The sequence below is a fragment of the Mobula birostris genome, chromosome 7 (assembly GCF_030028105.1).
Source record: "Mobula birostris isolate sMobBir1 chromosome 7, sMobBir1.hap1, whole genome shotgun sequence".
Lineage (NCBI taxonomy): Eukaryota > Metazoa > Chordata > Chondrichthyes > Myliobatiformes > Myliobatidae > Mobula > Mobula birostris.
Genome location: NC_092376.1, coordinates 176,292,600 through 176,305,819, shown reverse-complemented (window position 1 = coordinate 176,305,819; position 13,220 = coordinate 176,292,600). Strand labels below are relative to the sequence as shown.

Here is a 13,220-nt window from a genome sequence, read left to right as displayed (position 1 = left end):
CTTCAGTCTCTGCTGCTCCAGAGCAAACAATCAAATTTCTCCTTATAGTGCATACCCTCCAGTCAAGGAACCTCACCATCCAGACCATGCTTTCTTACTACTACAGCCATCAGGAAGAAGGTACAAGAACCTCAGGTCCCACGCTATCAGGTTCAGGAACAGTTATTACCCGTCAATCATCAGACTCTTGAACCAGAGGGGATAACTTCACTTGTCCCATCGCTGAATGGTTCCCACAACCAATGGATTCGTTTTCAAGGTCTCTTCATCTCACGTTCTTGATATTGCTTATAATTAATTGCTATTATTTTGTTAGTTTTATTCTTTTTGTATTTGCACAGTTTGTTGTATTTTGCACGTTGGTTGTCTGTTGTATGTAGTTTTTCATTGATTCTGTTGTGTTTTGTACTTACTGTGAATGCTCACAACAAAATTAATCTCAGGGTAGTATATGGTGACACATACATATGTACTATGATAATAAATTTACTTTGAACTTTAATCTAGGCAGAGCCCTGATAAGCCTCTCCAAAGCTTCCTCATCCTATCATTGGCAACCAGATCTGAAGGCAGTACATGGCACATGATCTTACTCCAGATGAAGGCTATTCAGAGTTTTATAAAGCTGCAACGTAGCTTCCTGACTACTGTTTCCATCCTAATAACCTGCTTCAGGTGCCCCATGTTCTCTGTGTTTAAAAAAACCTTGCTCACACATTTTCTTTAAATATTCCCCCTCTCACCTTAAATTCTAGTCTTTTTGTATTTGACATTTCTACCATGGAAGAAAGATACTGACTGTCTAGCCTTTTAATGCCTCTCACACCACTGAGGGTGAAAAAGGCAGCACTTTGCCACAGTTTTTGGAGTTAGACTGCACCCGATCAGTGAACGGGATTTACAGAAAAGGTGGAATAAAAATAAGGCTGGTACAAGTGGAGCGGCCATTATGTGAGTGGGCTAGTGTTGGAGTGGCTTTGGCTTATCAGGCTTGGGAGAGGTAAGTATTCAGTGTGTTTCTTTTTCCTCTTTTTAATTCTTTGTCAGTTAGTGCAGTGAGAATGGCTCCAGGGGCTGTGTTTTCTTCTGTGTGTGAGATGTGAAAATTCTAGGAGACCTTCAGCCTCCCGGATAACCACATCTGAACCAGGTGCACCGAGCTGCAGCTCCTCTGAGAATGTGTTAAGGAACTGGACCTTCAGCTCATGCAGGAGACTGAGGAAGCGATAGACAGGGAGGTGGTCACCCCTGGAGAAGGAAGGAAGATGGGCAGCCAGTGCAGAGTACCCCTGTGGCTGTTCCTCTCAGTAATAAGTATACCACTTTGGATAATGTTGAGGGGGACGACCTACAAGGGAGGAGCCACAGTGACTGTGTCCTTGGCACTGATACTGGTGCTGTGGCTCAGAAGAGAAGAGAGCTGAAGAGAACTGCAGTGGTGATAAGAGATTCCATAGTCACAGGAACAGAGATGAGATTCTATGGGTGCAATAGAGGACACCCGGATGCTATGTTGCCTCCCAGGGGCCAGGGTCAGGTATGTCTCAGATCGGGTCCATGGCATTGAAATTGGAAGGGTGAGCAGCCAGAAATCTAGGTACATATTGGCACCAATGATATAGATAAGAAAGGTGAAGAGGTCCTGAACATAGATTTTAGGGAGCTAGGTAGAAAGCTGAAAAAGAGGACCTCCGGGATAATAATCTCTGGATTGATGCCTATGCCACATGCCCGTGAGGAATAGGATGATTTGGCAGGTGAATGCATGGCTGAGGAACTGGTATGGAGGCAGGGTTTGTAGATCATTGAGATCTCTTGTGGGGCAGGTATGACCTGTACAAAAGGGACAGGTTACACCTGAACCCCAGGAGGAGCAATATCCTTGTGGGCAGGTTTGGAAGAACTGTCATGGAAGGTTTAAACTAATTTGGCAAGGGGTGGGAACTGGAGGGATCGTGCTGAGGATGGGGTAGTTGGTTTACAGTCTGAGGCAGAGTGTAGAGACTGCTAGCAAGGGGAGACTGATGATAGGGCAAAATCAGTCAGCAGGATGAGCTGCAACGTAAAAGGCGGTCAAAACTAAAAAGGGTGAATACAGGACAAGATGTTATATTTGTATACATACAGTATATGGAATAAAGTCGATGAACTTGTAGCACAGTTACAGATTGGCAACTATGATGTGGGCATCACTGAATCATGGCTAAAGAGGATTATAGCTGGGAGCAACATTCAAGGATACACATTTTATCGAAAGGACTAGCAGGTAGGCAGAGGAGGTGGGGTGGCTCTGTTGACTAGAAAATCAAATCAGATCCTTAGAAAGATGTGACATAGGATCAGAAGGTGTAGAATAGCTGTGGGTTGAGCTAAGGAACTGCAAGGGTAAAAAGACCCTGGGAGGAGTTCTATACATACCTGCAAACAGTAGTAATGATGTGGTTTACAAATTACTGGAGATTGAAAATGCATGTCAAAAGGTCAATGTTACGATAGTCATGGAGGATTTCAATATGCAGGTAGATTTGGAAAATCAGGTTGGTTGCCGGATCCGATAGGGAAAATTTTTAGAATGCTGACAGGATGGCATTTTAGAGCAGCTCATGGTAGAGCCCACAAGGACATCAGCTATTCTGAATTGGGTGTTGTGAAATGAACCAGAATAGATTAAGGAGCTTAAGGTAAAGGAACCCTAATGACCATAATATGATAGAATTCACCCTGAAATTTGAGAAGGAGAAGCTAAAGTCAGAAGTATCAATATTATTGTAGAGTAAAGGGAAAGAGCAGCTGGCCACAATTGATTGGAAGGGAACACTAGCAGGGATGACAGCAGAGCAGCAATGGCTGGAATTTTTGGGAGCAGTTCGTAAGGTGCAGGATATATGCATCCCAAAAATGAAGTATTCTAAAGGCAGGATGACACAAAGCCAACATCAAAACCAAAGAGAAAACATATAAATAGAACAATCATTAGTGGGAAGTTAGAAGATTGGCAGTCTTTTAAAAACCAACTGAAGGCAACTTAAAAAGTCGTAAAGAAGGAAGAAATGGAATACGAAAGTAAGCTAGTCAACAGTATTAAAGAGGATACCAAAAGTTTCTTCAGATGAATAAAGGGTAAAAGAGAGGTGAGAGTAGATATTGGACTGCTGGAAAATAATGCTGGAGAGGTGGTACTGTGCCACAAGGAAATGGCGGATGAACTGAATACATACCCATGATATTACTGGAAATATTCTAGCATGGATAAAACAGTGGCTGATTAGCAGGAGGCAAAGAGTGGGAATGAAGGGAGCCTTTTCTGGTTGGCTAATGGTGACTAGTGGTGTTCCACAGGTGTCTGTGTTGGAACCGATTTTTTTTACGTTATATGTTAATGATTTGGATGAAGGAATTGATGGCTTTATGGCCAAGTTTGCAAACAATATGAAGATAGGTGGAGGGGCACATAGTGTTGAGGAATTAGAGAGGCTACAGAGGACTTAGGCAGATTAGGTGAATGGATAGAGAAGTGGCAGATGGAATACAGTGTCAGGAAGTGTATGGTCATGCACTTTGGTAGAAGAGCTAAAAGGGTTGGCTATTTTCTAAATGGTGAGAAAATTCAAACATCTGGGGTACAAAGAGACTTGGAAGTCCTTGTGCAGGATTCCCTAAAGGTTAATTTGCAGGTTGATTTGGTAGTGCGGAAGGCAAATGTAATGTTGGCATTCATTTCAAGAGGACTAGAATATAAAAGCAAGGATGTAATGTTAAGACTTTATAAAGCACTGGAGAGGCCTCACTTGGAGTACTATGAACAGTTTTTATCCCCTTATCTGAGAAAGGATGTGCTGAAACTGGAGAGGATTCAAAGGAGGTTCACAAAAATGATTCTGGGACTGAAAGGCTTGCCATATGAAGAGCATTTGATGGCTCTGGGTCTGTATTCACAGGAATTCAGAAGAATGAGGGCTGACCTCACTGAAACCTATCGAATGGTGAAAGGCCTTGATAGAGTGGATGTGGAGAGGATGTTTCCTATGGTGGGAGAGTTGAAACCAGAGGCCACAGTCTCAGAATAGAGGGACAACCTTTCAGAGTGGAGATGTGGGGGAATTTCTTTAGCCAGAGAGTGGTGAATCTGGTGGCTGTGGAGGCCAAGGTACACTTAAGGCAGAGACTGATAGATTTTGATTAGCCAGGGCATGAAGGGCCATGGGGAGAAGGCAGGAGACTGGGGCTGATAGGAAAATGGATCAGCCATGATGATGTGGCAAAGCAGAGTTGATGGGCCAAATAGCCTAATTCTGCTCCTCTATTTTATGTTATGGCATGGTAACATATCAGTTAGCAGAACACTAACTCAGCACCAGAACTCAACCATCAGACTCTTAAACCAGTGAGGATAACTTCACTCCATCTCACTTGCCCACCATTGAGGTGTTTCCAAAACCTATGGACTAACTTTCAAGGACTCTTTATTTGATGTTCTCGATACTTATTGCTCATTTATTTATTGTTATTACTTTTTCTTTCCTTTAGTATTTGCAGAGGTTGCAGTCTGTTGCACATTGGTTGGTTGTCTGTCCTGTTGGTGTGGTTTTCCATTGACTCTATTATGGTTCTTGAATTTACTGTGAGCGCCCACAGAAAAATACATCTCAGAGTTGAAAATGGTGACATATATGTACTTTGATAATAAATTTACATTGAACTTTGAGGAGAAAAGGGTATTGTATGAGGTAAAGGAGGCATTATGGACAGTGTCTATTTGATCTAATACAGTCCACCTCCATGTTACAGAGCAGTTCCAGGTATCACTGTTAAGGAGGAGGCTGTCACATCTGGAATTTCCAGTTGGCGGACGATTTCCCTCCACGCCGCTCTATCCTGACACTTGTCCACAACATCCCTAGTCTTGTCCAGCTTGGTCCAATCCTTGATGTTACCCAGCCATGTTGTTCTTTGCCTTCCTCTTCCTTTCTTTCCCCTCACCTTTCCGTATAGCAAGTCCGACAAGATGTTATCTCTCTGCGTAACGTGTCCACAATAAGCAACTTTTAACTTCATAATCTTCTCCAGCAATATTCGTGGTCTATCAGCTTCAGATAAAACCCTCTCATTTGAAACTTTCTCTACCCAACTGATCTTCAACATTCGTCGATAGCACCACATTTCAAAATCATTAATCCGTTTCATGACATCCTTCTTCAGGGTCCATGTTTCTGATCCATACCTCAGCACTGACCATACCTAACACTCGAGGAAGTGGATTCTACTTTGGATGTCTACCTCCCGATTGCATAGTAGATCTTCTAGCTTCACGAAGCTGCCACAGAAGGAAAAGGGAAAAGCGGGGATGACTTTTTCCAGAAGCCAGGGCATCAAGGAGAGACACCCACGGCCTGAGGCCAAGTACGGGCGGGTCCTCCGCAGCCTCGGCGCCGCACTTCTGCCTCGCCCATAGCACGGTGGCCGCCATGGCCAGGGAGGCCCAAGGTCCCTGGGTGCACCAGCGGGTCCGGTTCACTAAGGAGCGTGTCATCCAGCACTTCAGGCAGCACCATTACAACCAGCAGCCGTTCGCCAGCTTGCCGCTGGCATGTGACCGGCTCAGCTGCTGCCAGCGCCACGACAACCAAGCAGGCCTGGGGGCAGCTCAGGAGCAAAATAGTTCTACACTTGCAAACGAAGCTAAGGTTTGCCGTTTTCAAATCAGAATTTTGATAGAATTAGTGGAATTTTAACACAATTTACAAAAATGTCATTCAATTCCTCATTAATGAAGTTTTATTTGCAGTCATTTTAATTTTTTGTATTTGTGTCAAGGAGGAGGTACAGGAGCCTGAAGACCCACACTCAACTCAACAATTCAGCAACCCTCCCTTCACCATCGGACTTCAAAGTCAAAGTAAATTTGTCATCAAAATACATATCCACTATATCTCACACATCTCACTATACACGACCTTGAAATCCTTTTTTTTGCAGGCATTTACGGGAGAAAATAAAAACAAGCAATAGAATTTCTGAAGAACTGGATATTAAGGCTAGCAAACAGCCAATGTGCAAGAGAGGACAGATTGTGCAGCCAAGTAAATAAATGATACTGAGGACGTGCATCGTAGAGACTTTGAAAGTGAATCTATATGTCATGGAAACATCTGCATTCACAAAAAGCAGGTTTTCCCCGGAGGCCAATCATTTTAATTCCAATCTCCATTCCCATTCCGACATATTAGCCTATGGCTTCCCCTACTGTCACGATGAGGGCACTTTCAAGTTGGGGAGCAGCACCCCAACTTCTATCCTGGTAGCCTCCAACATGATGGCATGAACATTAATTTCTCCAACTGCCAGTACTTTTCCCCTTCCCCCTTCCCTCTTCTTTAATTCCCAGCTCTGGCCTCTTACCTCTTACCTCTTCTCCTCACCTGCCTATCTCCTCCCTCAGATGCACCTCCTCCTCCCCTTTCTCCTATGATCTACTCTCCTCTCCTATCAGATTCCTTCTTCTCCAGCCCTTTACCTTTTCCACCTTTCACCTCCCAGCTTCTCACTTCATGGCCCCTCCCCCACCTACCTGGCTTCACCTATCACCTTCCAGCTTGTCTTCCTTTCCCTCCTCCCACCACCTTATTTCTCACCGGCGGTCTTAAAGCTCCAAGCTAAAGTTAATGCTCAAGCATTGAGATGATGTTGTGGTGCTATTAAACCATCCCCAGTTTTGGTAGAAATGGGTGGAGTATCTTTACCTCTACACAGGTTACAGTTAGCACTGGTTTATTGGGTTAACGTAAGAGGGCGTAAAGTTGGTCATCCAATATCGCAACATCAGTAGTATTGGAAGCACTGTATTTGTAGGGCCTTCAGTTCTGGGTGGGTGGGAAACCAAGGGGCACAAAACCTTGAGATATTTTGATTTGGAATATGATCCCACTGTACCCCCTTTATGTCATAATTCCATGGCTTTTCCCTTTGCCTGTGGTTGACTTGGACCTTCAAGAAAAGATCAAGGTGAAGAAAGGTTGTATGTCCATGGTACAGTATTCATGTCTGAGATGGCATTTATAGTTTTAGCCTTGGGGTGGGTCAGAGAAGTATTACGCACAAAATACCAGAGGAAATCGGCAGGTCGAGCAGCATCAATGGAGTGTAGTACTTGGGCTGCTTGCAGTGATACGTGCCGGGAGAGAGATTAGTGGAGGTTGACGAACGGACAAGGGAATTGTGGAGGGTGTGATCCCTCTGGAAAGTGGGGAGGGGGAGGGGGAGGAAGGTGTGTTTACCAGTAGGATCCCTTTAGGATGACAGAAGCTGCAGGGTGGTGGCAGGTAAGGACAAAAGGAACTCTGTCACTGTTACGGTGGCGAGAAGCTGGGGTGAGTCTGGATGTTTGGGAAATGGAAGAGATGTGGCTCAGGGCAGCATCTGTAGTGGAGGAAGGGAAACTCTATTCTTTGAAGAAGGAGAAGATCTCTGATGTCCTGGAACTGCGTACCAGGAGATGAAGGAATGGAGAAAAGGGAATAACATTTTTACAAAGACAGGGTGGGAAGAGTCAAGGTAACTGTGGAAATTGGTAGGTTTAGGAAATAGGTTGACAGTTTGTCTCCAGAGATGGAGACAGAGAGAATGAGAAAGGGGAGGGAGGTTTCAGTGATGAACCAAGTGCATTTAAGGGCAGAGTGGAAGCTGGAGGCAAAGTTGATGAAATTGATGAGCTCAGCATGGGTGCATGAAGCAGTCATCAGTGTATCAGAGAAGGAGTTGGGGAGCATTACCAGGGAAGGCTTGGAACATGTACTGTTCTGCATAGTCAACGCAGAACCATGTGGGCGCCTACGGCTACCCCTCAAGTCTGAAGAAAGTGGGAGGAGCTGAAAGAAAAATATTTGAGGGTGAGGACTAGTTCTGTCAGATGGAGGAGGGTGTTGGTGGAGTGGAATTGGTTGGACCTTTTATTGAGAAAGAAGTGGAGAGCTTTAAGGCCTTCTTGATGGGGGATAGAAGTGTATGGGGACTGGACATCCATGATGAGAATGAGGTGGTCAGGGACAGGGAATTGGAAGTTACTGAGGCAATCGAGAGCCTGAGATGTGTCGCCAATGTAGCTGGGAAGGGACTGGACAAAGGGGGAAAGAATGGAATGAAAGCATTTCCTGTGAATTAGAGAAATGGGGTTCAAAGGGGTAAAGTTCAGACTTTGTGCTTTCGAATGGTCTTGACCACCTTTGTCTGGCCCACAGCCCAATCGAGATACACTGCCCCACTTTGCGTACCTCCTGGCAGATAGTCAGGTTTTGCCTGAGCCATAATGACATCATAACTTTCCCCTTCATTGACTGCAGCAATCGAGGTTGGACTTAACCTGTAGACAATTGAATTTGGTCGTTAATCCCTAATGAAAATGGCAGAAACTGATCAAAAGGAGAAGGAGTTTAGACAGTATAGTCTGGTGTACAGTATCTGAAAATGGATTTATATTAGCACCAAGCAACCAGCTGCAGCCAATGTGTCAGTTCCAAGAAAAGGGTTTTCAAATGAGGCATTTAATCCGTCCAGGCTCCTTGGACACTTGAAGAGAATATACTGTGATAAAACAAACAAGAAATCTGGCTTATTTTCAGTCACTTTGTGAAAACTTTAAGAAACAGGAAACACTTCAAAACATGTTTGCCAACACTTCACAACAAAACAGTGATGGTTCGCACGCCTCACACAACATTTCATTGCTCATTGCTAAATCTGGGGATCCCCATTTAATGGAAGAAGAACTGATTCTGCTAGCAGGAAAGGAGGTTCTGAGAACAGTTTTGCGTAAGTCACCAGATCAAATAATTAAAGCAATTCTACTCAATGACAACTCTGTTCAAAGATGAATCGATAAAATGTCTGAGAATGTGGAAGACACATTGTGCAGCATACTTAGGACAACGGAACTTCCTGTGTTGTAGGATGCCAGGTAATTAATCTTTTCTTCTTGGTTATGTTTGCTTCATAAAAGATAGAAGTATGGTTCAAGAGCTGTTATTTGTCAGGGGACTAGAAACTGATGCGAAGGGGGAGTCAATATCTTGGGTTGCAGAGCAATTTTTCAAAGAGAAAGACATGTCACTCACCAACATTCTCCACTCGTCACAGTCAAGTCACGTCACATCGCTTTTTATTCTCATTTCGACCATAACTGCTGGTACAGTACACAGTAAAAACAAGACATTTTTCAGGACCATGGTGCTACATGAAACAATACCAAAACTACACTGAACTACGTAAAACAACACAAAAATTACACTAGACTACAGACCTACCCAGGACTGCATAAAGTGCACAAAACAGTGCAGGCATTACAATAAATAATAAACAAGACAATAGGCACAGTAGAGGGCAGTAGGCTGGTGTCAGTCCAGGCTCTGGGTATTGAGGAGTCTGATGTCTTGGGGGAAGAAACTGTTACATAGTCTGGTCGTGAGAGCCCGAATGCTTCGGTGCCTTTTGCCAGATGGCAGGAGGGAAGAGAGTTTGCATGGGTGCGTGGGGTCCTTCATAATGCTGTTTGCTTTGCGGATGCAGTGCGTGGTGTAAATGTCTGTAATGGCGGGAAGGGAGACCCCAGTGATCTTCTCAGCTGACCTCACTATCCGCTGCAGGGTCTTGTGTAACAGATGAGGCACCATCAATGACAGGACACCACTTTCTTAAAAATAGCTACACATAACATAGTTGAAATTCACAGACATCTTGTTACAAAAACACCCCCAAGTGATCGCATGCACAAATCATTAAATACTGTTATCACAGTGGTAAATAAAATCAAGTCCCATGCTTCATTTCTTGACAATCCTGAGAGCTTTGTACTTGGAATGATGAACAGTTTGAAGGCTTCCTGTAGCACACAGCTCTCAAAAGGAAACTGCCTGAGACACTTTTAATGCACGTTTTGAAACAGTGATAACATTCTTTCAAGAGTTGAATGCTTCATTCAGTAATCAACACAAGAATATTAGGCATGGCGTTGCTTATTTGTCAGAATTATTTGCGAAGTTTCATAAAATCACTCTTCAATTGCAAGAAAACGATGTGAGCCTTATCAAAGTCAAGTCAGTTGTCTCCACATTTTTGTATTTATTATTTATTTAGCAATACAATGCAGAGTAGGCCTTCCAGCCTTTCGAGCCACGCTGCCCAGCAATCCCTGACAACCCCGACTTCACCCTAATCCAATCACAGGTCAGTTTACAATGACCCATTAACCCACCCAGTTGGTCTTTGGGCTGTGGGAGGAAACCAGAGCATCCGGGGAAAACTCACGCATTCCGTGGGGAGGACGTACAGAAACTCCTTACGGAGGTCGCCAGGATTGAACTCTGAACTGCAATAGCATTGCGCTAATCACTGCGCTACCACGGCACCCATGGTAGCGTCCAAGTTAACCCTACTTAAATGTGACATTGGCCGTCGCAACCTTTCCCAATTTCTGAGCCTCTCTGAGTTGGAAGAGAAGGAAAGAATTCCAGCTGGTGATCTTCAAGTTCACTGTGTCTACCGGGGTGAGCTGCGTCAGAGTGAAAAAGCAATGAAGGAGAGGATAGTTGGACCACCAATGTACACTCTGAAATTATTGGTGAAATTTGTGTTTACTGTAATTAAAGAAACCATTTTATTTTGTAGTTGTAAATGTTGTTTGAAAAGTTGCGATTCTTGTTTGCTTTCACTGTGCATTGCAAATCAAACTTCATTGTTGTTTTTATGTAATGGCTGGAAAGGGAGGGGGGCCGGGGACATGGTCTGGGAGCCAAGGGCAGTCATCCAAAAAAGTTTTGGAAGCACTGCTCTAGTGTTTCAGCATCTGCAGAACATTGTGTTTGTGGAATCGGTGAATGAGGTTGCCCACGCTGGTTGAAGACCCTGATGGCTGTAGGGTAGCCTGGTGGTTTGGGTCCTGGGCAGCCCATGAACCCAAAAACACTTTCCCTTTGCTCCTTTTTAAAGCATTATTTTGCAGTTTACAATAACGTTATGTCTTTGCGCTGTACGGCGGCCGCAAAACAGATCTCATGCTATGTAAATCAGTGATAGACAACACACATCAAAGTTGCTGGTGAACGCAGCAGGCCAGGCAGCATCTCTAGGAAGAGGTACAGTCGATGTTTCAGGCCGAGACCTTTCGTCAGGACTAACTGAAGGAAGAGTTAGTAAGAGATTTTAACTAACTCTTATTAAACTCTTAGAAATCTCTTACTAACTCTTCCTTCAGTTAGTCCTGACGAAGGGTCTCGGCCTGAAACGTTGACTGTACCTCTTCCTAGAGATGCTGCCTGGCCTGCTGCGTTCACCAGCAACTTTGATGTGTGTTGCTTGAATTCCCAGCATCTGCAGAATTCCTGTTGTTTGCGTTTTTAAAATTAGTGATAATCTAATTCATTCCTAGAAAACAATCGAATTCCCGTAATGAAAGCCCTTGCCAGAAATATTTGCTTCCTTCTCATTTTTGTGGTTCTTTCTCTCTGACTAAAATTCTGCAAGAACAATTTTTTTAACTCAGTGGCTGAACGTCGCGGTGCTGAGCTGCTCTGCGGCTTCGCGTTCTGCAGATTATTATTGGCTTGTTATTGTCTGCACGATTTGTTCCTTCTTTTTCGCAAATTGGATGTTTGTGGTGTGTGTGTTTTCTTGTGAATTCTATTGTGGTTCTTTGTTTTGTGGCGGCCTGCCAGGAGACGAATGTCAAGGTTGTGAGTAGTATACATACATTGGCAATGAATGTACTTTTGAATGTTGGCATTTATATACGGATTCTGTAAGGCCAGATTTCCATCCCTCAAACTGTTGTATTGGACAGTAAACTGAAAGAGAACACAGTGAAATATCGTTAGTTTCATACACTACACATTTATTTAGTATATATTAGGTTAACAGTGTTGGTGTTTGTGCTGTGGTTAACATCTTGGCTGGTTTGCACTGCAGAAACCAGTTGTGTTCAGTACAATTGCATTCAGTACTGTATGTTAGTCATGGGGAAGCAGGGGTTATCAGATGTATTTGGGGCACACACCGCCCTCTGTAAAACCTTCCCTTCACCTGTCGGATGTGCTTGCGGCTTCCAATTGTTAGATAGCCGTCCGGGGACGGTCTCAGAGTTCCGCGGACTCTGGGAGAGGCGGCCCTGTCCATCCTCGGGGCAGGCGGTTGAAACAGGGCCTGTTGGTGAACAGTGGAGTCTCGACGATATCAGGCTCCACTGGCGTCGCCATGGTCTCCGGGCCGTTCACCTCCAGCAGCCTCCTGTAGGCGCCTGGACCACCAAACGGCGTGGCGGCTCTGGGGAAAGGGGAAGGAACACAAATTGGGACTGTTTAGTCATTGGTTGCCGTTTCAGGAACAGACCTTTTGGTCCACAATGCTTGTACTAACCCACGATGCCAGTTTGAACCAATCCCATCTGCCTGCACATGGTCGATTTTCTGCACATTCAAGTGGCTGTCTCTTAAACATTGTTATCCTACCACCACCCTGGCACCCACCACTAAAAAAAAAAAAATATACCTCCTAAATCATAAACACGAGATTCTGTAGATACTGGAGATCCAGAGCAACACACACAAAATGCTGGATGAACTCAGCAGGTCAGACTGAAATAAATAAACAGTCGACGTTTCGGTCCGAGACCCTTCAACAGTTCTCCCTAAGTGAACAGTTCTGAAGAAGGGTTACGGCCCAAAATGATGACCGTTTATTCCTTTCTAGATGTTGCCTGACCTGCTAAAATCATCCAGCACTTTGTGAGTGTTACTCCTTTAGACTCTTCCCCCCCCCCACCTTAAACCTAGTATTTGGCATTTCCACCCTGCAGAAAAGACTCTACCTACCCTGTTTATTTATTTAGAGGTACAGCGTGGAACAGGCCCTTCTGGTGAGAACAACCCACCCACTTAACCCTAGCTTAGTCACAGGACAATTTACACTGACCAATTAACCTACCAACTGGTAGGTCTTTAGACTGTGGGAGGAAACCAGAGCACCCGGGGGAAATCCATGCACACACAGAACGGAACGTATAAACTTTCTTACCGAGGACACCAGTATTCGAACTCTTTGACGCCCGGCCTGTGATAGCTATTACACTTGCACGTTTGAGAACTGTGTATCAGGACAGTTTACAATTTACAATGACCAATTAACTTACTAATCAGTATACCTTTAGACTGTGGGTGGAAACTGGAGCCCCCGGAGGA

The 13,220-nt window shown here is 44.3% G+C and overlaps 1 protein-coding gene across 2 annotated transcripts in view; it reads right to left on the bottom strand.

The window, feature by feature from the left end:
• Window positions 1-11,325: 11,325 nt before the first annotated feature.
• LOC140200902 (myozenin-2-like) overlaps window positions 11,326-13,220 on the bottom strand; it is a 49,551-nt gene continuing 47,656 nt past the window's right edge. The window contains exon 6 of one of the 2 annotated variants that reach the window (XM_072264550.1): window positions 11,326-12,306. In XM_072264550.1, the coding sequence (XP_072120651.1) occupies window positions 12,120-12,306 (187 nt within the window). In that variant the 3' untranslated portion in view covers window positions 11,326-12,119. The remainder of the gene's footprint in view (window positions 12,307-13,220) is intronic. The other variant, XM_072264549.1, reaches the window with a different exon arrangement.